This window comes from Triticum dicoccoides, chromosome 4B (genome assembly GCF_002162155.2).
Source record: "Triticum dicoccoides isolate Atlit2015 ecotype Zavitan chromosome 4B, WEW_v2.0, whole genome shotgun sequence".
Lineage (NCBI taxonomy): Eukaryota > Viridiplantae > Streptophyta > Magnoliopsida > Poales > Poaceae > Triticum > Triticum dicoccoides.
Window position 1 is genome coordinate 576611800 of NC_041387.1, and position 24699 is coordinate 576636498.

A 24699-nucleotide genomic window follows, 5' to 3' on the forward strand; every position below is an offset into this window, starting at 1 on the left:
ACATCACCTTCTATCCAGTTTGAAGACAAGTATTTACGGACGGAGAGAGTACTGCCAGCCTGCTCAATTTTTTTTCAGTTTCGGCGTTCAGTGTTTACTCAGTTTAGGGCCATCAGTTACTAAAATCTAGTTTAATCATATTGTTCCTATCATCGAGGCCTGCAACTCTACACTAACATTGACACCGGTGTGTTTGTCACAGATGGATCAATTGCTTCATTAGATAAAAGAAACAGCACACCCTGCCAACAATATGATAATTCTCGTTGTGTCAACATATATTCAGGAACATACTTTCCAGAGGTATACTCTAATAATGTGGTACTTGTATTGCAAGTGAAGCATGAGTTTATCCTCAGCTGGTGCAGTAAGATTGGAAATAGACAAACAAGCAGTGTGATTATAAACATTTTTCATTGTCGGAGTAATGGGCCACGGGTAGGCTAACCCGAGCCCCGGAACCTTTCAAGACATCGGGGCAGGCTGCGCCCCTCAAGCCGAGTCTCAGATGGCGACTTCAAGATAAGCCGAGTCTCAGATGGCGACACCAAGATAAGCCGAGTCTCAGATGGCGACTCCAAGATAAGCCGAGTCTCAGATGGCGACTCCAAGATAAGCCGAGTCTCAGATGGCGACTCCAAGATAAGCCGAGTCTCAGATAGCGACTCCAAGATAAGCCGACTCATGTCCGGCGACTTCCGGAGGAGCCGGCTATGGAGAGTCGGCCCGCGACTCTACTCTCGTCGCGATAGGCGAGGCGGGTACGACCACGGCGTGGCCGTCACCTCCTGCTTACGAGGGGCCGGCATGGCTACAGTGTGTCGTACCGCTGGAGATCTCTGACGTGGCCCGGCACTGTTGCCATGCCAGCCCTGACCTCAGCCACAGTGTGCGGCGCACTGTGGCCACGATGGCCTACCTGTACGACTTAGAGACGGCGGACCCGCCTGTCAATGAGAGCATGGAAGACGGCGGATACGCCCCAAAGGCGGCCCTGTGGGAGTTGGCCCCCTAGAGTCGGCCGGCCTCTCCCACGGGTCCCACGCGCCATTAACCAGACAAGACGGGGAGTAACGACAGTGATCGCCCGATAGATGGCGGCACTGTTGCCATGACCCCGTGACCAAGCCTGCGTCATCAGAATCACGGCTACAGTGCCGGACTCGCCGGCGGGGCCCGCAAGTCGGCGGGCCCCAGCAGTCGGCGGAGAAGACGGCAGCCTGAGAGACAGACGGCTGGGACCCGCGCCCAGCCGGATTACCATTGTACCCCCGGGGGGTAGGCCTATATAAATCCCCCGGGGCACCCATGCAAAGGGTTCGCATCCATTAGCCTTAGACCAGACCATATAGAAAGGAGAGAGCTAGCCTTGCCTTCTTCTACCTCCCGAATACAGCTCTAGGAGCAACCTTGTAGTCACTATGCCTTAGTGATCATGCGGAGACCCCGCAGAGCAGCAGTAGGGGTGTTATCTCCCCGGAGAGCCCCGAAGCTGGGTAAGATTCGCCGGCGTGCATGCCTTCGCCTCATCCCGTTTCCTGGCACCGGCGACGTTCTACTCGCTCCCACCATGATAAGCCATCCTTTGGCATATGTCGCACCCAACCCCCGACATTTGGCACCCACCGTGGGGCGAGGTGCACCGTCGTCCGGAGACCTGCTCTGGATGGGAACCCTCTTCCTCCCCCGCGAGCGTAGCCAGCCCGGCACGCCCGATGGCGCTTGCCCTGACGCGCTGCAAGGCCTCGACGACGCCTGCGCGGCGAGCTGCCTCACTGACCTTCTTGGCGAGGTTTGTATCTCCGACGAGCCTGCATCCGATGCAGGCACGGGTGGCCCCGAAAGCCTCCTCGCGGGCCTCCTCGACCATCTCCACGTCGCCGGCGAGCCTGCCGTGGACTTGGAGTCCGTAGGCTCCACCGACCCGATGCTGGTCGACTCCAACAGCGTGTCGCTCGACACGTTCCCCAACAATGTGGTGATCTACGACGAGCCGCTCCCTCACGAGGAGAGCGGCGGAAGCGCCGTCACGGAGGTGCTCGTTATTAGTCATGGCGAGCACTCCGGCGAAGGAGCTCATGACCCGCTTGACGCGGCTCTGCGAGACCTGACGGCGCCCATTCTGGAGGACGCTGACGCCGAGACGCTGGAGGCACGCCGCCTTCAGCTCATCGAAGGCGCGAAGAAGCTGGCAAGCATGAGACGCTTATCGAAGGGCTACCAACATGAGATGGATCACGCCGTGGGCGGTTCGCCCGTCCCGACTGGGCCTAGCCGCCTAGGCGCGGTCCGACAACGTGGCGCGGCCATCGCCAACCTGTTCGGGGCCGATCGCCCCGTGTATGCCACGCCTGCGGAGAACATCCGCGCCGCCCAGGCGGCAACAGACGAACTAGACAACTTCGAAGGCGAAGAGCGCCGCTTGATGACCGAGTGAGTCCAGCGACTCCTCAAAGCGGCTGCCGCACAGAACGAAGCCGGCTGCCGCACGGAGGCGCCGCAATGACAAAATGACGACTTACCTCCCCGCCGAGACCAAGGCGCGACGTCTCGAACGCCGACTGGCGGAGCCCGCGGAAGAAAAGAGAAGGATCCGGCTGTCAGCCACAGTCGGACTCGCGTCACCATCGAGCGCGACCAAGACGGTCGCCCGAGAGCAGTGGAGCGGCAGGGCGACTACCTGCCTCCCCCACCACGAAGAGAAAGACGAGTCTCCCCGCCGCCTGTTGAACATCCGACTCTCGGCGACCGCCTCGGCCGTCGAGAGGGAGTCGGGGAGAACGACGCCCGCCACCGGATCAACCGACTCCACCGATCCCTGGCGCTGGAAGAAGAAGATGAGCTGGGCCCGCCCTGCTTCGGACCCCGCATTCGAGACGAGCCCTTTCCCAAAGGATTCACGCTCCCTCGAGACACGCCCAAGTACACCGGCTCCGTGAAGCCGGAAGATTGGCTAGTTGACTACTCCACGACCGTCAACATAGCAAACGGCAACAAGCGCGTTGCCGTGAAGTACGTTCCGCTCATGCTCCAGGGTATGGCCCGGACATGGTTGAACAGTTTGAAGCCCCGCAGCATCAACAGTTGGGTCGACTTCACCGAGGCTTTCATCCGCAACTTCACAAGCACGTACAAGCGACCCCCCAAGCCGCGCCAGCTCTCCTTGTGCGTGCAAGGCCAAGACGAGTCGACTCGCGACTACCTCACGCGATGGGGCGAGCTTCGGAACTCCTGCGAGGGCGTGCACGAGGTGCAGGCTATTGAGTACTTCACCGCCGAGTGCAGAGAAGGCACACTCCTCAAGCACAGGCTCCTCTGCGATGAGCCAGAGACCCTCGATGAGTTGCTGGTCATAGCGGACAAGTATGCCACGGCCGACTCCTCCATGAAGACAGAGATTCAAGTTAGTGCGACTGGCAAAGTGGCCCCTCAAGCTCCCAGAACTCCGGCTGGGGACACCAGTCAGCGACAGCAGCAGAATGATCACAAGCGCAAGGCCCCACAGCCGACTTCCAGCAGTCGGCAGGTTGCGACAGTCAAAGACCAACAACCTGAGGGGCAGCCTCCCGCGAAGCGGCAGAAAGGCGGCAAGTCCAACTGGTTGCCGGCCTTCTCTTACGAGCAGACTCTAGATGGTCCCTGCAAATTCCACAGCGGCGCGAAGCCGTCAAACCATACCACCCGGAAATGCCACTGGCTCACCAGAATCGCCAAAGGAGACGGCCTCCTTCCTCCTCCGCCTGCTGGGCCTCCGCCTCCAAAGCCGCCCCAGCAACCGGCGGCCAGGCCAGTCGGCGCCGTACAAGATGAATACCCAGAAGAACATGGAGCTTATGTAGTGTTCACCAATATGGCTGATGATCGACGCAGCAGACGATTGCAGCAGCAAGAAGTAAATGCAGTAGCATCAGATACTCTGGAGTTCATGCATTGGTCCGAGAAGCCTATCAGTTGGAGCAGAGCTGATCACCCAGAGGTGATGCCGAATCCGGGCTCCTACGCCTTGGTTCTGAGCGCTACCTTGGCCACTGATAGGTGGGCCGCCCGCTTCTCGCGAGTGTTGATAGACGGAGGCAGCAGCATCAACATCCTGTACAAGGATACCATGAAGAAATTAGGAATCAAGCAGAAATAGCTTCAAAGCAGCCGAACTGTTTTCCACGGCATTGTACCTGGCCTTTCTTGCTCCCCAATTGGCAAGATCCAGATAGATGTCCTCTTCGGAGACAAAGATCATTTTCGCCAAGAGCCAGTTTGGTTTGAAGTGGTGGACCTTGAAAGCTCATCCCAAGCATTGCTTGGCCGACCTGCTTTGGCCAAGTTCATGGTGGTCCCCCACTACGCTTACCTCAAGATGAAGATGCCAAGTTCAAAGGGGATTCTGACCGTGGCTGGCGACTACAGGAAGTCGTTCGCCTGCGCGACCGAGAGTAGTCGGCTGGCCGAGTCCCTGGTGATCGCAGCTGAGAGGCGGCTCCTTGATCGGGTTGTGGCAATGGCCGGCAAGCAGCCAGAGATGTCGCCCGACCCCAAGGAGTCGGAAGCTGAGGGTTCGTTCAAGCCGGCTAAAGAAACAAAGAGGATACCTTTGGACCCGGAGCATCCGGAGAGGCACGCTGTCATAGGTGCAAACCTAGACAGCAAATAGGAAGGCGAGCTCATCGATTTCCTCCGTGAGAATCGAGACATCTTCGCATGGTCCCCTAAAGACATGCCAGGTGTACCGACGGAATTCGCCGAGCACAAGTTACATGTCCGATCTGATGTGAAACCCGTCAGGCAGCCCTTGCGCCGCCTGTCAGAAGAGAAAAGAAGAGTTGTTGGAGAAGAGATAGCCCGACTCCTAGCGGCCGGCTTCATTATGGAGGTGTTCTTTCCAGAATGGCTGGCGAACCCGGTCCTAGTGTTGAAGAAGAACAAGCAGTGGAGGATGTGTATCGACTACACAAGCCTCAACAAAGCTTGCCCCAAAGATCCATTTGCTCTGCCAAGAATTGACCAGGTGATAGACTCCACAGCCGGATGCGAGCTGTTGAGCTTCTTAGATGCATATTCAGGATATCACCAGATCAAGCTGAACCCGGCAGACAGACTGAAGACTGCCTTCATCACGCTGTTTGGAGCCTTCTGCTACCTGGCTATGACGTTCGGCTTGAGGAATGCCGGCGCCACCTTTCAGCGTTGCATGCAGAAGTGTCTCCTCAAGCAACTCGGCAGAAATGCCCACGTCTACGTGGATGATGTGGTGGTGAAAACGGAAAAACGTGGGACGTTGTTGGAAGATCTCCAAGAAACCTTTGAGAATCTGCGCCGATTCCAGATCAAGCTCAATCCAGAGAAGTGCGTCTTTGGAGTACCAGCCGGCCAGCTCCTTGGCTTCCTGGTCTCTGAATGCGGCATAGAGTGCAACCCTGTAAAGATCAAAGCCATCGAGAGGATGGAAGTCCCCCGCCGACTGTTAGATGTGCAGAAGTTCACCGGCTGCTTGGCGTCCATCAGCCGATTCATCAGTCGGCTAGGGGAGAAGGCCCTCCCTTTATACCAACTGATGAAGAAGACCACCTTTTTTGAGTGGAACCACAAGGCGGACGAAGCATTTCTCGAGTTGAAGAAGATGTTGACTACTCCCCTGTGCTGGCGACTCCGACTCCTAAAGAGCCTATGCTCCTATACATTGCCGCCACCAGCCGAGTAGTCAGCACAGTTATCGTAGTTGAACGCAAGGAGGAAGGCAAGGCACTCCCTGTCCAGAGACCGGTATATTACCTGAGCGAGGTACTGTCGACCTCCAAGCAGAACTACCCCCACTACCAGAAGATGTGCTACGGCGTGCATTTCGCCGCCAAGAAGTTGAAGCCTTACTTTCAAGAGCATCCGGTCACTGTGGTTTGCACCGCTCCACTGGCCGAGATCATCGGAAGTCGTGATGCTTCAGGCCGAGTAGCCAAGTGGGCCATAGATCTGGCTCCCTACACCATCTACTACCAGCCCCGCACCACCATCAAGTCACAAGCACTGGCCAACTTCCTTGTCGACTGGGCCGAGACCCAGTACCTGCCGCCAGCACCCGACTCCACCCATTGGCGGATGCATTTCGATGGCTCCAAGATGCGCACCGGCTTGGGAGCCGGCGTCGTCCTCACCTCCCCCAAAGGCGACAAGCTCAAGTATGCACTGCAGATCCACTTTGCCGCCTCCAACAACGTTGCCGAATACGAGGCGCTCGTTCACGGGCTCCGGCTTGCCAAAGAACTCGGCATCCGGCGGATCCTGTGCTACGGCGATTCCGATTTGGTGGTCCAGCAGTCGTCTGGCGACTGGGACGCCAAAGATGCAAACATGGCGAGCTACCGCTTCCTGGTGCAGCAACTCATCGGATATTTTGAGGGGTGTGAATTCCTTCACGTTCCAAGAAATGACAACGACCAAGCAGACGCCCTGGCACGAGTCGGCTCCACCCATCAAGCAATACCATCCGGCGTCGCCCTTCAGCACCTCCTCAAGCCGTCTATCAAGCCTTCGCCAGAATCAGACTCCATTTTTGTGCCAACTCCCCCCAAAGAAGTCGGATCCGACTCAAGAGCATCAACAGACGACACAAGAATCCTTACAGACGGCTCCAAAAATACCGCGGTCAAAGCCGGCCCGGGGACTTCAGAACCCGGCCCGGGGACTGCGACGGTCAGCCCGAAGACTTCAGAACTCGGCCCGGGGACTACGCCAGTCGACCCAGGGACTTCACCGATCCAGCAAGCGGCCGCGGATCCCAGCCCGCCGCCTCCCAGCCCAGCCGCCCTTGTCCAAGTCGCAATAGTGGCAATTGAAGAAATAGCAGCACCCTCATGGGCCCAGCCCATCCTCAAGTTCCTAGTAAACAGAGAGCTGCCAGCTGATGAAATCCTGGCTCGGCAAGTGCAACGCCAAGCGGCAGCCTATACCATAGTCAACAGAGAGCTGGTCAGGCACAGTGTCACTGGTGTCTACCAACGCTGTGTCGAGGCAGAATAAGGCCAAGCAATTCTGAGAGACATTCATGAAGGCGAGTGTGGCCACCATGCGGCTTCAAGGGCACTCATCGCCAAAGCCTTCCGACACGGTTTCTTCTGGCCGACTGCCCTGGAAGAGGCCAAGGAATTAGTCCAAAACTGCAAAGGGTGCCAGATGTTCCGTTCCAAGCCGCTCCAGCCGGCTTCAGCGCTCAAGACCATTCCCATCGCCTGGCCCTTTGCGGTTTGGGGCTTGGACATGGTGGGACCATTCAAGACGGCACGAGGCGGCCTAACTCACCTACTTGTCACGGTGGACAAGTTCACCAAGTGGATAGAAGTAAAACCCATCAAGAAGTTGAATGGTCCGACTGCAGCAACCTTCATCGCTGACATTATGACTCGGTACGGCATACCACACAGCATCATCACCGACAATGGTACAAATTTTGCCAAAGGAGCCTTGGCCCGTTTCTGCGCAGCGCAGGGCATCCGGCTGGACTTAGCGTCCGTCGCCCATCCGCAGTCAAACGGCCAGGTGGAGCGAGCAAACGGCCTCATCCTATCCGGCATCAAGCCCCGCCTGGTCGAACCACTAGAGCGTTCGGCCGGCTGTTGGCTTGAGGAGCTGCCAGCCGTCCTCTGGAGTCTGCGCACGACTCCAAATAAGTCAACCGGCTTCACGCCTTTCTTCCTCGTCTACGGTGCTGAAGCCGTCATCCCGACGGACATAGAATTCGACTCCCCGCGAGTCACCATGTACACCGAGGAGGAAGCAGAAGAAGCACGTCAAGACGGCGTCGATCTGCTGGAAGAGGGCCGACTGTTGGCACTTAGTCGGTCCGGCATCTACCAGTAGAGCCTGCGCCGATACTACAACAGGAAGGTCAGGCCAAGATCTTTCCAAGAGGGCGACCTTGTGCTCCCACTGATTCAGCGGACAGCCGGCCAGCACAAGCTTTCGGCACCTTGGGAAGGCCCCTTCATTGTCAGCAAAGTGTTGGGCAACGACTCCTACTACCTGATTGACGCTCAGAAGCCCCGAGCACGCAAGAGAGACGACTCCGGCAAAGAGTCGGAATGGCCATGGAATGCAAACCTCCTTCGAAGATTTTACAGTTGATTCAGTATGTATCACGTTACCCCTTTGTATTAAAGTACCGAGACTTCGGGCCCCCCGAGACGAGCTCGGGGACTGCCCCTTTTGATTATCTGTATGATAAGAATTATGCCTTCAAGTATGCTACTTCTTGCTACGCCGCTCGGCACCGGGCTCGACTAGTCGGCCCGGGGACTCGCCGTCTGGCGCTATGAAATGTTTCCTGAAGTCGGACAAGTAGTGTGCGGCGCCTAAGCCGTCTCCTGCCAGAAGCCGCAGCTCGCAGAGCGACTGTTTGGTAGGCAGGAGTAAGGATGAATGGGTGTTCACACGAAAAATGGCTAAGGACCTAAAACATTAACATAGCCTAAGCCGGCTTCCAGCCCCCTTTCACAAGCCGAATCGCGAGTATTCGGCTTGCCGCTTTCTATCCAACTTGTTAAATAAACTTCAATGAAAGGCAAGTACTTGCTTTCCCCAAAGTAGCCAGGCATTTGGCCCAGCAGTAGTCCGCAGAGCGGTTAGCCGGCTGACAAAGCGGCAACTAGGGGAAGGCGGCAAAGGAAAAAGCCAAAGGAGCAATAAGCAAGGAAAGATGGAACTCGGATTAATATTTACATAAGCATAGGCCCATTGGCCGAATCTCCAGACAGAAGTTCAAAATACACCCCGGGGGTGGAATTGTGCAAATTAACAAGTTCCTAAAAGACTTTCTAGAGCAGATAAAATAAAGCCAGAAGGCAGCCAAGGGAGAAGCAGACGGGTTCGGAGGGTCGGAGGAGACGGCGGTGTCAGGCGCCCGGGCGGCCGGCTGGGCAGTCTGGGCTCGGTTCGTCTCTAGAGGCGCGGTCGAGCTGAGGCTGGTCGCCCGCTCCGTCTTCTGGCGCCTTTGTCCTCCGCCTCGCCTTCTTCCTCGGTGCTGGAGTCAATCACCTCCGCCGAGTCCTCGCCATATTCTAGGTTCATCCCAAACCACTCTGGCGGCACCTCCTCGCCGCCTTCAGCCCGCTCGGGGACGAAGACACTGGTGTCCGTGTAGTCGGCGATGGCCGCCGCACACTCGACAAGGGCGCCCTCCACAGCCTCCAGCTCGGCCTGGGCCTCTGACCGGAACGCGGCCAGACGGTCCAGGTCCAGCCCCGGATACCACGCCTTGACGAATTCCAAGGTCCGGCGCGCTCCGGCCCGGGCCAAGGAACCCTTCCAGGCCTCAAGACGGCCGGTTGCGACCTCCAGCCAGTCGGCAGTTCGACTGGCAGTGCGCAGAGCCGGCATGTCTGGCCACAGGGCGGCAACTGCCTGGGCGCCGGCACGCTGAAGCCGGCGCATCAGCCGGTGGGCCGGACGAAGACGGGCCTCGATGCTCAGAAGCTGCTCATCGACAGTCAGGGGAGCGTTGGCGGCAATCACCTCGCCGCTTGCCCTCCGCGCCTCACGATCAGCCTCGATGGCCAGAGGGACTGCCTGCGAGTGGCCAGGGAAGAAGTCTGCCAAGACAAAAAAGAAGCAAGTCAAAAAATCAGAAGTCAGCCCGACACATAGTCGGAAACTCAAAGAAAGAAACTCACCATCGACGATGTCCTCGATCTCATGGAAGCCGGAGGTCAGCATCACCTCCTTGTCGGTCCAGGAGGAGCGCTCGCTCTTGAACTCGGCCAGAAGAGCAGCCTCCTTCTTCTCGGCCTCGTCCCGCGTTTTCTTGAGCAGCTCCTTCTGCTCGGCCAGCTGCGCAGCAAGCAGATCGCGCTCCGCAACAAGCTTGCTGCACTCCTCCCCCTTGACGCGCAAGGCAGTGTTAACTTCACCCAGCTGCTCCTGGAGAGTGGCGTTAGCCCCTGAAGAACGAAAGAAAGAGACGAATAAGTCATCAGCAAAGAAGATCGCTGGAATGATCCGGCCCGACTGCTCAGCAGTCGGCCCGAATCTCGAGGACTACAGCCCGCGGGTGCGCCAGCGCGCCCCCGCGAAAAAGAGGAACAAAGAAGGAGATGTTGAAGTCACCAAGAAAGAAGATCGCCGGGAAGATCCGGCCCGACTGCTCAGCAGTCGGCCCGAATCTCGGGGACTACAGCCCGCGGGTGCGCCAGCGCGCCCCCGCGAAGAAGAGAAAAAGAACTTACCCCGGCTTTCTGTCAAGTCGGCAATCCGCTTGCTCAACTCCTCAACATTACGGTTGAAGGCAGTGGCGCGGAGGTTGTGATACTCCTGCAAACAAAAATTTCAGACAAAGATAAATACTCGGAACTCGCCAGAGGGAGTTCCGAGCCGCCTGCTCAGCAATCGGCCCGAAACTCGAAGACTACACCCAGTGGGTGCGCTGGCGCGCCCCCACGGAGAAGAGCAAGAAAGACAAGAATCAAAGAGGAAAACATACCCGAATGGCCGCTCGCAACACTAGATGCGCCTTGGTGCAGATCTGGAGGGCGTCGCCTTCGGCTCGCAGGTTCGCTTGGACATCCAGAAGCGCCTGGTTCAGCGGGGCCGTGCCGCCTCCGCACACCCACCCAACAGGCGCGGTACTCGTCGCCTCGGCGTCTGGGATGGCCGAGCTAGCGCCTCTGACCTCCAGGGGCCGTGGCGCCGAAGTCGCCTTCTCGAGGCGGCGGCGCACTAGCGAGGCAACCTGAAGAAGCAGCCTCGCCTCGACCTCATCCTCAGTCGGCGGCACCGGCGGGCCTGCCGGCTGTTTGCCGTGGGCCCTCCCAGACGGCAGTAGAGGCGGAGGCGGCGGCACCAGCGTGTCCGACATGGAGCCCTCGCCGCTCTCCTTCTCCACAACGGGGTTCTTGGCGCCGGCTTCTCCGGTCTGCTCCGTGAATTCCGGAGGCGGCGGTGCGGAGGATAGTGGGGCGACAAGCAACACCGATTGGCGACGTGCGGCCTCCTCAGCTCGCCGTCTCGCCGCAAGGGCGGCTTCAGCATCCTCCAGCTTCTTCTGGGCGGAGGCAGCCGCCTTCTCGGTCTCCGCCTTCTCCAGGCGGTCGGCCTCCTCCTCGTCGCGCTTCTCCCGCGCGTTTTGCTCCATCGCCTCCCGGAGGTCGGCGGCGGGGTCGACCCGCCGAGTATTGGCGGACGTCTCTGACGACCTCATGACGGAGGGGACGGCGACTCTTTCAAGGGAAATAGGGGCCTGAAGAAAAAAGGGGAGGAGTGTAAAAGAAGAACTCGGACAAGACTCACCAGAGAAAAATAAAGACAAAGGTGAAAAAACTTACGCAAAGACTAGTGGCGGCCTTCTCACTTCCCTACGGAAGCGGTTGGCCTTCGCGGCCGCCTCCTCCCGCTTGGTCGCGGCGGCCGCCCCCTTGAACTTCTTCAACTTGCCGCCGGGCGCACTCGGCCCGGCGTGACGCCTCTTCGCGCCGCCTTGGCCGGCCAGGCCGGCGGAGGAACCCGCGCCCGAGGGGCCGACCCTTAGCTGATGGCGCGGGACGACTTCCCCTTCGGCGTCGTCCTCAGGCCAGTCGGCGAAGGTGGCCGAGGGCCTAAGGCCGCTTCCCGCTCCTCCTCCTCTGCCTTCGGCGTCGGCTTCCATCGCCGACGGCCCCAAGTCGGGGCCGTCGACATCGCTCTCCGCTTGGTCGGGGACGAACTCGCGGGGCGGTCTCGTGACACGGGCTGCAGGCTGCATGAGGGGGTTCTAGTTCAGAAGAAACCAATGAAAATCAGAAGTCGGATTCGGCTATAAAGAAGACAAAGCAATAAGGAGATGCGACTTACCACTGGAGGGGGGTTGGCTCACGAGTACGGCTCCTTGCCGAACTGCCAGTCCTCCCCGAACTCGCAGTTTGCGATATGGTTCACCATGTTTGCCACCTCCGCGTGGGACATCTCCTTGGTGCTCATCCGACTCGGGTCTCGGTGGCCGCTCATCTGACAGATCAGGTGAGGCCGGCCTTGGAGCGGGAGGACTCGGCGCGCCACGAAGGCGACCAGCAAGTCGGCCTCGACGAGGCCCTCCGACTGTGTCAAGACTCGGAGTCGCGCTACGACGGCGGCTCCGGCGGGAGTCAGCATCTTGACTCGATGAGACCAGCTGGGGAGCCTCCCAGCTGGGGTGTCGGCTTCATAAGGCGGCAGATTAACCCAGTCGCCGTCAGGGGCGAGGTTCTTCACGTAGAAGTACGAGCGCTGCCACATCTTCACCGACTTGATCAGCGAGATGGAAGGGAAGGGGTTGTCGGCCGTCGATCGCCGCATCGCGATGAAGGCACCGCATTGAGCCGGCACGCCGGCGACGTGCGTGCCGAGCTTAGATGAGAAGAATTCTCCCCACAGCTCGATGGTGGGGAGAACACCGAGGAGACCTTCGCACAAAGTGGCGAAGGCGGACAGGAGCACCACCGTATTCGGGGTGAGGTGGTGCGGCTGGAGGCCGTGAAACTCCAAGAAGGAGCGGAAGAAGCCGCTCGCCGGTAGCCCCAGGCCGCGCATGAGGTGCGAGCGGAAGATTACCCGCTCGCCCTCCTCCGGCGCTGGCGATATCTCCCTCGCCGGTGTGGTGCGGGCCCGCACGAGGTGTGCGCCGGGGAGGCGGCGCGTCTTGCAGAGGAACTCAATGAGGTCGTCGTCGACCACCGAGCCGTCCCACGCGCCGGAACGCACGGCCGGAGCCACGGCGGCGGAGGAAGAGCTCATCGCTGGCTGGTGCGGTGTGGTTCTGCTCACCGGCGGCAAGAAGAAGGAGAGAGGAGGCAAGAGGAGACGGGGATCGGGGGAGATGGGCGTGCGTGCTTTGCCGCTCCACTCCCCCCCTCCTACTTATAGCCTTGGAGGCTGAGAAGCCGAGGGGGCGGGCGTGGGATTAACTGCGCTCAGAGCCCCACGCCGCCCCACGATTTACCCCACGAAGTTACTGCGCGCAGTAACGACGTGAGAAGCCCAACCGTTCGCACGGCCGCAGCGGATCCGTTCGCGTGCTGAGGCATGGTAGTGGCGGGCCCCGCCTGACGGCCCGTCCCGTCGCGCGCGTGGGCAAGCAGACTGCCCCCGCCGCGTGGCGCCGCGCGATAGGACCGCGGCGGGCGGCAGCAGGGAAGCGTATCAGGCACGCCGCCTGGTCTCCCGCCACGACTTTCGAGCTCTTTATAGAGCAAGACGGCCCTCTACGAATCCGACTTCGAATAGTCGGCCCAGAGGAAGACGACAAGCGAAGCCCAGATCCCACCACCGGAAGAATGAAACTGTTGAGGCCCCACAGCGTGTCACTCTCGGAGCCTCACCAGCTTCGGGGACTACTGTCGGAGTAATGGGCCACGGGTAGGCTAACCCGAGCCCCAGAACCTTTCAAGACATCGGGGCAGGCTGCGCCCCTCAAGCCGAGTCTCAGATGGCGACTCCAAGATAAGCCGAGTCTCAGATGGCGACTCCAAGATAAGCCGAGTCTCAGATGGTGACTCCAAGATAAGCCGAGTCTCAGATGGCGACTCCAAGATAAGCCGAGTCTCAGATAGCGACTCCAAGATAAGCCGACTCATGGCCGGCGACTTCCGGAGGAGCCGGCTATGGAGAGTCGGCCCGCGACTCTACTCTCGTCGCGATAGGCGAGGCGGGTACGACCACGGCGTGGCCGTCACCTCCTGCTTACGAGGGGCCGGCATGGCTACAGTGTGCCGTACCGCTGGAGATCTCCGGCGTGGCCCGGCACTGTTGCCATGCTAGCCCTGACCTCAGCCACAGTGTGCGGCGCACTGTGGCCACGATGGCCTACCTGTACGACTCAGAGACGGCGGACCCGCCTGTCAGTGAGAGCATGGAAGACGGCGGATACGCCTCGAAGGCGGCCATGTGGGAGTCGGCCCCCTAGAGTCGGCCGGCCTCTCCCACGCGCCATTAACGAGACAAGACGAGGAGTAACGACAGTGATCGCCCGATAGATGGCGGCATTGTTGCCATGACCCCGTGACCAAGCCTGCGTCATCAGAATCACGGCTACAGTGCCGGACTCACAGCGGGGCCCGCAAGTCGGCGGGCCCCAGCAGTCGGTGGAGAAGAGGCGGCCTGAGAGACAGACGGCTGGGACCCGCGCCCAGCCGGATTACCATTGTATCCCCGGGGGTAGGCCTATATAAACCCCCCGAGGCACCCATGCAAAGGATTCGCATCCATGAGCCTTAGACCAGACCATATAGGAAGGAGAGAGCTAGCCTTGCCTTCTTCTACCTCCCGAATACAGCTCTAGGAGCAACCTTGTAGTCACTATGCCTTAGTGATCATGCGGAGACCCCGCAGAGCAGCAGTAAGGGTGTTATCTCCCCGGAGAGCCCCGAAGCTGGGTAAGATTCACCGGCGTGCATGCCTTCGCCTCATCTCGTTTCCTGGCACCGGCGACGTTCTACTCGCTCCCACCATGATAAGCCATCCTTTGGCATATGTCGCACCCAACCCCCGACATTCATGTTTTCCAAGTAAAAAAGAAAGTCTCCATATGATTGTCAGTACTTGTGTATGAACAAGTTAATACCTGGGATTTACGGTACAAGTCAGCAGTATATTATTCGCTACGCAACTCTTGTTATTCACTTTGTTGATTTTGAATGCCCTTTTTGATGCCCAACTGAGGAAACCCTCACTAATTTTCATGTTCCAGATTTGATCTTGCCAGAATTCTCACTATTAGAACCTGTACTTGCAACCAGCTATTGTTCCTGACTTCATTTTTGTGCAGATTTGATGCAATTGAGGATTAACCCATGTTTTCTTGTGCGTCGGCGGGTGAAGACTTTCATGGCTGGGGTCACAACAATCTCCTAAGTGTATAGCTTAGATTAGGAAGAAATAAATCATGTAGTACGTGGCTTTTGAAGTTCAGATGGACAACTTTTGTAAAGTTTATGTTATTTTTGTATCAAATTCTTGCGATGTTCCCACGAAAAAATACTACGTTTTTACATGGAAACAGCTAAAAAATATTGTGTCCAGCGCGATCACATAATTCAGTTATAAACCTTCAAGCATTACAACTGATTGAAGAATAGATCACATGCATCTTTTGCCAGAATCATTTGACACTGCAATTCAGTTTGTGAGAATTTTTGTTGCACTTTGAAGGCCTAAATTCAGTTTGCACTGCATTGCATTTTTCCAAATAAGGTTGTACAGTATTCTCAGATTTTACATTTCCATTGGAGTACCATCCTGCAACAATCTCATTTTATTTTCTGAGTGAGACGTGGATGTCCTAGGAAAAGGTCCATAACTAACAGCTAGGGAAAGATGAAATACATACTGATCTTAGGTTTCAGGTAACAACATCTCAAGATGCCTGGGCAAGATTATCATGTTAGCAGCAGAAGAAAATATTTTTATTTGAACTATACACCAGTCTCGGGGCCTGGTTCAGTGGTACAGGAAGAGGAAGACACGAACTGGGTTTCGGATGTCGTTTCGTTGATTTAGCTAGGCTTGAAGGTCTCTTTTGCAAAACGTTCCAGCAGCCAACCTGTTAGATAGATCTGAGGGCTCATGTGTAGCTGGTGCATCTGGTGCACGAGTTCTTTCGTTGCACAGGATACGTCCTCTGGGAAGGAGATAGGAAGGGGGAAGCTGGGAAACAGATTAAAAGGTGTCCCAGGAACAATATAACATGCTTGTCAAAATCCCACAGAATGGAAGCAATGGTACAGATACCATTGGCAATTATAGCTAAAAACTGGGAAGCCTAGTCGATGGTTCACAATAAAACAGCGCAAGGTTCGGTTCCGATTCACAGAACGCGTACCTTTTTCTCTCTTTTTTTGCAACAATACAGCACTATGTGACCTAATAGTTCTGGTTGCCCCGCCCGCGGCCAGGACCCATCCGACCACGGCCCCGCACGTATCCCCTGCCGCCTGGGCCACCTGGGCCGCCTGCACCTCGTCCACCGCGCTCGTATCCTGGACCTGTGATGGACAGATTCCACGATTGATTGTTTACAGACTTGTTATGCAAGAACAAGACCACCGAACCTGATACATGGTGCTGTATTGTTTAAAGACTTATTAAATCTACAATCAAGCTCCAAACCTTTTGAATTAATGCCCAGGATAGCGATCATTTAAACTTGCATCCTTTCTCTAAAGCACATAGAGTTATCGTTTCAATCATTGTTTCAAATACAAGTTCAGGCTTGGAAATGATTACAATACACATGTGCATGGTCTAAATATACAACTTGAGATAAAGCAATAAGTAAAGTGTGAAGAAATTATTCTTCATTCACCAATATGTATAACTCATTTTCTGAATGTGTATATACCACAATGCCCATGTGACTGAGCAAGGAAAGAAAAGGGGAAATCAGATTAGCACTGAAATCTTATTATTGGTAATTAAAACCTGTTCTATCGTCACTAATACTATTCACTGAAGTTCTGCCATAATGGAGGCATCAGTCAGCAGCAGAAATTATTGTTACTTACTCCCTCCGTCCCAAAATATAAGATCATTTTTTACACTATGGGCGGAGGGAGTAATTTGTAACGAGATGGAGTAAATGCACAAGATAGGTGGATACCAACAGAAAGTTCAATTCATGCCTAAATAGACTGTATGCTGCTGCGATTGTACATACCACTGTATCCCCAGTTGCCTCTTCCTCGCCCACCGCCACCACGGCCTCTGTTCTGGTTGTAATTCCAGCCACCATTATCTGACGAGATAAAATGGTGAGAACACATAGTTGTGTATGTATAATGTATACGATATTCAGGGAAGACCCAAAAAGGCATCCAAAAACAAATCAACTGAAGCAGTCAACACTAAACTCCACTTCTGTAAGGATTAGATTATCATAGATACTTTGCTGATGGGCAACCTTGAATAACAGTAAGCAAAAACAAAGCTATGATAGAACTTACCATATCCCCCATATCCACCTTGGTCATAACCATAACCCCCTCCATATCCACCTTGGTTTTGGCCGTACCCTCCCTGGTTGCCGTAACCTCCCTGGTTGCCATACCCACCTTGGTTGTGGCCGTAACCTCCATGATTGCCATACCCACCTTGGTTGTGGCCATATCCTCCCTGGTTGCTATATCCACCATAACCTCCTTGGTTATTATCATACCCACCATAACCTCCACCATATCCTCCCCTACCACCCCAGCCCCTTCCTCTCCCTCTGCCTCTTCCACGTACATATGAATCTTCAATGCATATGGAACAAGTTAGCGGTCAGTAACATAGACAAACTACATCTAGTGATTGTGTGTTCACCTGTTTGACCTTGATTTTGTCTTGGCTGGTGCTGTTGTTGATATCGCTGAACTTGCTGGTACCTTGGTTTAAGTGGCTCTGCATGCAATGGAGCTTGATATCTACAAGATCACATAAAATTGCATATTACAGTACACATGAAATCAAGGTAGAGCATCCGAGATGCTTCAAAATAAATCATGGGAAGGAAAACATGTCAAACATAATACCCGGGTGAACTTGTGTCGAGCTCCTTAGGTGACAAGGAGATTGAGATCATTGAAACATGACGAGTCATCTCCAATCTGCAACAAGATGACATATATAAAAACACTAACAAAGAGAGTGACCCAAGGAATCAGCAAGCAATAAAGTTTTGCAATACTTAACGGTACAAGGCCTTCCTCAATGGGTTCCCATACATCAGTAATACTGACTGAACTGATTGTTGTATCTTGATGCAACCCAGGGATCCTTTTCTGCGATTAGATGGAGCTAGTCAATTTTAAGGAGTCCAAATGATGGTATCAAAAGAGAGCTAAGAACAGACCAACCTTTATGATCTCAGTAATAGCCACTGTCTTGCTGATAGCTTGTCCCATGGCCTTCAACACAATTTCTTTCACCCGTTTTTCCTGATTTGAACAACTTATAAGATTCATTGTATGCATACAAGTACATGTGATGCGGGTGAGGTGTAATAGTTAGTTAAGCAAAGCTGGCACCACATATAACACAGTAATAAACTATACCCCCAGCAGAAGTGGCGTAGCATGTCATGGTTGTAGAAGAACGGTGGAATTACTACATTGTTACATGATGCATCCTCCTTGATAAAAAGAAGGATTACATGTATGTGCGGCCCTTTTATGGATCAACATTGAGAACTTTAGACTGAGTGGCACACCCCAACTTTGACACAATTGTTACAAAATAAACAGACTCCAGGAAGTGGTGTGATATCACACCTACAATAAAAGAGGGCTATAACTTGCTGAAATGGCGATGATTAATAGCAAGTAGCAACCATGAAAATGCAATATCAGCTAGGTACATGCGAGGACCAGCAGGGAAACTAGTTTGACAAAACAAACGATAGACAGGGCAGGAAAATCATTCATGTTCTGGCTTCAATCTCATTTCCTTTTAATGGCAATTGGCTCCTCGATGAAGGGCTCACACTAAGAGAATACAAGCCTTTACCAACACGATTGAATCTGTTATATATCCAGACTGATGACTCATGTACCAACCAACTAAATTCGATAAGCTCAAGATTATTAAAAGGTGAGCTCAAGATTTCAGTGCATTCAGAGTAAACAACAACAATGCCAATTTGCACTTGATAAACGGACGCTGAATTATTGTATTTCAGATAACAAGAGTATATCATACAGCCTGTAATAACATCAAAGAGCCCATGGAAGGCCCTTAATCTTCAGATTAGCTAGAGCTTTGATGTGGCCCTGTCCAATTAACACACCAAAACTACCACCTGCCATCAACGATAAGCAAAAAAACTACCTCCCTGATCACTCACCCCGGTAGGACAATATAATGCTATGTCCTCATTCCGTTAATCCATTACTCGCTAACTTAGATATTGCAGATATCCTTAACCAGATGGCATTCCTTTTTAAGACGGCGTGGAAAATATCACTCTGCAGCACGAAATCTCACAGAAAAGAAATGCAAGCAAAACTAGATATCATTGCCGTATATATCAGTGGCAGGCCGATAATCAACGGACACGTTCGATGCTGTATGGGGTCAGGAAGTATACTCCGCCCAAATTTGCCATTTTAAGACGTGCCGCCACGAGATTTAACCGAGGATACGGCGCCTATTCAAGGCTGGCCCCTTGGGGCGCGATCCGGTGGCTACGGGGGTGGCGGCTGGTGCGGTACCTGGAGGAGGGAGGTGGCGTAGGTGACGTAGTTGCGGATGAGGCCCTGTGTGGTGATACGGATCTCGTTCTCGCTGATGGCGGCGGCCTCGGGCCGCGGCTTCTCGACCCGCTGGTACCGATCCATGGCTGGTTTCTCCGGCGGTGCTCCCGGTGGGCTGGCGGCGCGGCGGCGGCGTTGGTGTGTTGCGCTGCTGAAGGGGGGTGGGGAGGGGGAGTGGCGTGCTGGCAGTGAGAAAAACCCTAGAAATAGGGAAGATGGGAGTTAGGGTTTAACGGCATCCGTGGGTGGCGGCCGCACGGATGGATGGGCGATCTCGTGCCCGCAGGTACCTCTAGATTCGCACTTTTTGTTCTTTTTTCCTGACTTCCGAATATTGCTAAGATAATGTACGATCCGTATGAGCGAAATATCAAGGGCATCTCTAACCGCCTCGAAATATTAAGGGCATCTCCAACCCGGACCCTCAAACCTCCCGCAATCGTACGGACCACGCCGTCTGGATCGTGGAAGTCATCCAACATAGATCTGTATTGGTCTGCGGGACAGTTCGAAAGTGTTTTCTTTCGCAAACCGGAGACAAAAGTGTGAGAGGTTTGCGGGGGTCTGGACCAATCCCAAGCCCGCTTCTGACCGCCCTGACCCATCAAAAAATCCTCCCCCTCTGGCGCACATTTTTCGCCCCTAGTCAGTTGTTCGCATTCATGTCGCTGTAGAGCGCAGCGCTCCGCATTGAAGGCGGCTCAAGGCGGACCTGACCTCCCATTGCATCCGCCATGGAAACGGCGCGCCGGCCGAGGACGCCGCGCTGCACGCCCCGGTGAATACGCCTTCTCGCCGCATTCATACACCTCCATTAAACCCGCATGGAAGCTGAGAACCCTACTCCGGCCACACATCTGTTCATGAGCGGGCCGACATTAAACGCAACGCCGGCCGAGCTCCTCCCGTTCGTCCTCTATTTAAACGAGGTCAGACGCCAGGCAAGAATCACACCCCTCCATCGCTCCCCCATCTCCTCCTTCACCATTTTCACCACCCTTTCGATGGCTTCCGAAGAGCAGTTCTTTACAAGCCGGGTGGGTGGCTGAGACCGCCGGATACAAGCGAGGTAGCTCGCTGCTCCACCTCCACCGCCTAGCCCGACGAAGCCAGTTGCCGCCCCAAGCCGGCGCGTGGTTCAACAACTTGCCGCTCTAGACCAGCTCGATGAGGAGTGGCGAGTTGCTCCATGCCGACACAGCGGGGAGCACGGCGGTACGGGCGTCGTCGCTGCCGTCGACGACGACGCGTCGTACCGCGTCTCCCGCGTCTACGATCGCGCCATGTAGGCAGAGACGGAACCCGGGTGCATGGAGAGCGACGAGTCGGTGGCCAGCGCCTCCGTGTCCACCGCCATCATCGAGAAGTAGAACACGGGAGGCCACCCGCTTGGGTCCCATGAAGGTCGCTGCCAAGGCAACGCCGGCGTAGACAGCCGGTGTCTTACCCGGTTCTTCTCTTGCGAGGACTTTCGTCGATCCCGGATGGGCTCCATGGAAAGCGGAGGCGCCGCCTTCCCCTCCCGCTGAAGCATCAGCCAGGGGTTCCACTCTGATGAGCGGTGGGGAAGCGAGTCGTCCTTTGCGCTGAAGCATATACCTCTAGGGCTCCCGGCAGTTCGATGATCGGTCTGCCGGACATAAGGAAGACAAAGGGATCCGAGGGAGGCCATTTAGATGAGGTATTATTATACCTCCAGAGCCGGAGTAGCACCGCTTAGTTGATGTAAATGTAATGAAATCCGTCATGTTTATATGAAAATCCGTCATGTTTATATGAAATCCGTTCGTGTTTGCACGAATTTTGTCCGCTTGGTTCGCATTGTTGTGAAAATGTATGCGGCTACGGTTGGATGGCGTCCTTCTGCAATCGTGTCTGCAGACGAATGCTGGGGGATTTGTGGGTTGCCGTTGGAGATGGCCTAAGGGCGTGTTTGGTTTGCTCGCATTAGACCCAGCCAGAAGACGAGTTGTTTGGTTGTCTAGCACGCATCAGAATCTTGGCCCACACGAACCTTAAAGCACTCCTCAGCGGGGCCCGCTAGAAACGCTCGAATCGGCAGTTTCCAATGAGTCAGGCTCGAGATAAAAGCATCTTTGCACTTATTCCATGAATCAATACTATTTTTAGGCAAAGATGAGAACCAAGTTTTAGCACGATCTCGAAGCGAAAATGGAAATAGCTTCAATTTAACAATATCATTATCCACATATTTCTTCTTTTGCATATCACACAAATCAACGAAATTGTTTAGATGGGATACGGCATCTTCACTAGGAAGGCCAGAAAATTGATCTTTCATAACAAGATTCAACAAAGCGGCATTAATTTCACAAGATTCAACATTAGTAATAGGAGCAATCGGAGTGCTAATAAAATCATTGTTATTGGTATTGGAAAAGTCACACAATTTAATATTATCCTGAGCCATCGTGACAAAGCAATCAATCCAACACACAAGCACACAAGAAGCAAGCGAAAAGAGACGAACGGAATAGGGGCGAAGAAAAGGCAAAGGTTTTTGAAAATCGTTTTAGAAGTGGGGGAGAGGAAAACGAGAGGCGAATGGCGAATAATGTAATGCAAGGGAGAAGAGTTTATGATGGGTACTTGGTATGGCTTGACTTGACGTAGATCTCCCCGGCAACGGCGCCAGAAATACTTCTTGCTACCTCTTGAGCTTGTGTTGGTTTCCCCTTGAAGAGGAAAGGATGATGCAGCAAAGTAGTGTAAGTATTTCCCTCAGTTTTGAGAACCTAGGTATCAATTCAGCAGGAGACAACGCACAAGTCACCGAATACCTGCACAAACAATCAGCAACTTGCACCCAACACGATAAAGGAGTTGTCAATCCCTTCAAGGTCACTTGCAAAAGTGAGATCTGATAGAGATAGATAAACGGTAAAGTAAATATTTTTGATATTTTTGGTTTATAGATTGGAAAGTAAAGATTGCAAAATAGTAAGATCAAAAACTAGCAAGATGTAAACGAGATTCAATGTAATATAGAAAAGAGACCCGGAGGCCATAGGTTTCACTAGTGGCTTCTCTCAAGATAGCAAATATTACGGTGGGTGAACAAATTACTGCCGAGAAATTGATAGAAGAGCACACAATTATGACGACATCTAAGGCAATGATCATGAACATAGGCATCACGTCCGTGTCAAGTAGACTGACTTCTGCCTGCATCTACTACTATTACTCCACACATCGACCGCTATCCAGCATGCATCTAGAGTATTAAGTTCATAAAGAACGGAGTAACGCATTAAGCAAGATGACATGATGTAGAGGAATTAACTCAAGCAATATGGTGAAAACCCCATCTTTTTATCCTCGATGACAACAATACAATACGTGCCTTGCTGCCCCTACTATCACTGGGAAAGGACACCGCAAGATTGAACCCAAAGCTAAGCACTTCTCCCATTGCAAGAAAGATCAATCTAGTAGCCCAAGCTAAACCGATAATTCGAAGAGACTTGCAAAGATATCAAATCATGCATATAAGAATTCAAAGAACCAAATAATATTCATAGATAATCTTGATCATAAATCCACAATTCATCGGATCTTGTCAAACACACCGCAAAAGAGTATTACATCGAATAGATCTCCAAGAACATCGAGGAGAACATGGTATTGAGAATCAAAGAGAGAGAAGAAGCCGTAGGAATGCTTTGGGTGTACCAAACGTCACAACATAACTGGGTGGCTATAAAGGTGCACTACAGGTATCTCTGAAAGTGTCTGTTGAGTTGGCACGAATCGAGACTGGGATTTGTCACTCCGTGTAACGGAGAGGTATCTCTTGGCCACTCGTTAGGGCATCATCATAATGTGCACAATGTGACCAAGGGGTTGATCACGGGATGATGTGTTACGGAATGAGTAAAGAGACTTGCCGGTAACGAGATTGAACAAGGTATCGGCATACCGACGATCGAATCTCGGGCAAGTATAATACCACTGGAAAAAGGGAATTGAATACGGGATTGATTGAGTCCTTGACATCGTGGTTCATCCGATGAGATCATCGTGGAACATGTGGGAGCCAACATGGGTATCCAGATCCCGCTGTTGGTTATTGATCGGAGAACGTCTCGGTCATGTCTGCATGGTTCCCGAACCCGTAGGGTCTACACACTTAAGGTTCGATGATGCTAGGGTTATAGGGAATAGATATACATGGTTACCGAATGTTGTTCGGAGTCCCGAATGAGATCCCGGACATCACGAGGAGTTCCGGAATGGTCCGAAGGTAAAGATTTATATATAGGAAGTATGGTTTTGGCCACGGGAAGTGTTCCGGGCATCACCCGTAGTGTACCGAGACCACCGGAGGGGTCCGGGGGTCCACCGGGAGGGGCCACGGGCCCCGGAGGCATACATGGGCCAAGTGTGAGAAGGGACCAGCCCCTAGGTGGGATGGGGCGCCTCCCCACCAAGGCCCATGCGCCTAGAGAGAAGAGGGGGCAAACCCTAGGGCAGGTGGGCCCTAAAGGCCCATGCGTGGTGCGCCTCCCTCTCCCCCCACTTGGCCGCCACCCCAGATGGGGATTGGGGCTGCTGCCGCCCCTAGGGAGGGAACCCTAGGTGGGGGCGCAGCCCTCCCTCTCCCCCTATATATAGTGGAGGCAAAGGGGCAGCCCAACACACGAAGTTCTTCTCCTGTTGGCGCAGCCCTACCTCTCTTTCTCCTCCTCTCCCGCGGTGCTTGGCGAAGCCCTGCAGGATTGCCACGCTCCTCCATCACCACCACACCGTTGTGCTGCTGCTGGATGGGGTCTTCCTCAACCTCTCCCTCTCTCCTTGCTGGATCAAGGCATGGGAGACGTCACCGGGCTCTACGTGTGTTGAACGCGGAGGTGCCGTCCGTTCGGCACTAGGATCTCCGGTGATTTGGATCACGACGAGTACGACTCCTTCAACCCCGTTCTCTTGAACGCTTCCGCTTAGCGATCTACAAGGGTATGTAGATGCACTCTCCTTCCCCTTGTTGCTAGTCTCTCCATAGATAGATCTTGGTGACTCGTAGGAAAATTTTGAATTTCTGCTACGTTCCCCAACAGTGGCATCATGAGCTAGATCTATGCGTAGTTTCTATGCACGAGTAGAACACAAAGTAGTTGTGGGCATTGATTTTGTTCAATATGCTTACCGTTACTAGTCCAATCTTGATTCGGCGGCATTGTGGGATGAAGCGGACCGGACCGACCTTACACGTACACTTACGTGAGACAGGTTCCACTGACTGACATGCACTTGTTGCATAAGGTGGCTAGCGGGTGCCAGTCTCTCCCACTTTAGTCGGATCGGATTCAATGAAAAGGGTCCTTATGAAGGGTAAATAGCAATTGGCATATCACATTGTGGCTTTTGCGTAGGTAAGAAACGTTCTTGCTAGAAACCCATAGCAGCCACGTAAAACATGCAAACAACAATTAGAGGACGTCTAACTTGTTTTTGCAGGGTATGCTAT

General features: G+C 54.1%; 1 protein-coding gene across 2 annotated transcripts; it reads right to left on the reverse strand.

The window, feature by feature from the left end:
• Positions 1 to 15618: 15618 nt before the first annotated feature.
• LOC119291522 (TATA-binding protein-associated factor 2N-like) lies at positions 15619 to 19410 on the reverse strand. 2 transcript variants are annotated; one of them, XM_037570297.1, is made up of 8 exons: positions 19173 to 19410; positions 17820 to 17900; positions 17656 to 17744; positions 17496 to 17570; positions 17296 to 17387; positions 16926 to 17216; positions 16640 to 16717; positions 15619 to 15968 (listed from the first exon to the last, which is right to left on the reverse strand). In XM_037570297.1, the coding sequence occupies exons 1-8, from the start codon at positions 19296 to 19298 to the stop codon at positions 15847 to 15849; spliced, it is 954 nt and encodes a 317-aa protein (XP_037426194.1). In that variant the 5' UTR covers positions 19299 to 19410; the 3' UTR covers positions 15619 to 15846. The 2 variants fall into 2 exon arrangements, with proteins under 2 accessions (XP_037426194.1, XP_037426192.1); XM_037570295.1 differs by having other exon boundaries at positions 17287 to 17387.
• Between the last annotated feature and the right edge of the window lie 5289 nt (positions 19411 to 24699).

Excerpts from the sequence above, each read along its gene's own strand:
- LOC119291522 (XM_037570295.1), bottom strand. The coding sequence starts at position 19,298 with ATGGATCGGTACCAGCGGGTCGAGAAGCCGCGGCCCGAGGCCGCCGCC. Across the intron at positions 17,388-17,495 it reads CTCGACACAAGTTCACCCGG|ATATCAAGCTCCATTGCATG; the intron begins GTATTATGTTTG and ends GTGATCTTGTAG. Across the intron at positions 15,969-16,639 it reads AGGCAACTGGGGATACAGTG|GTCCAGGATACGAGCGCGGT; the intron begins GTATGTACAATC and ends TGTCCATCACAG.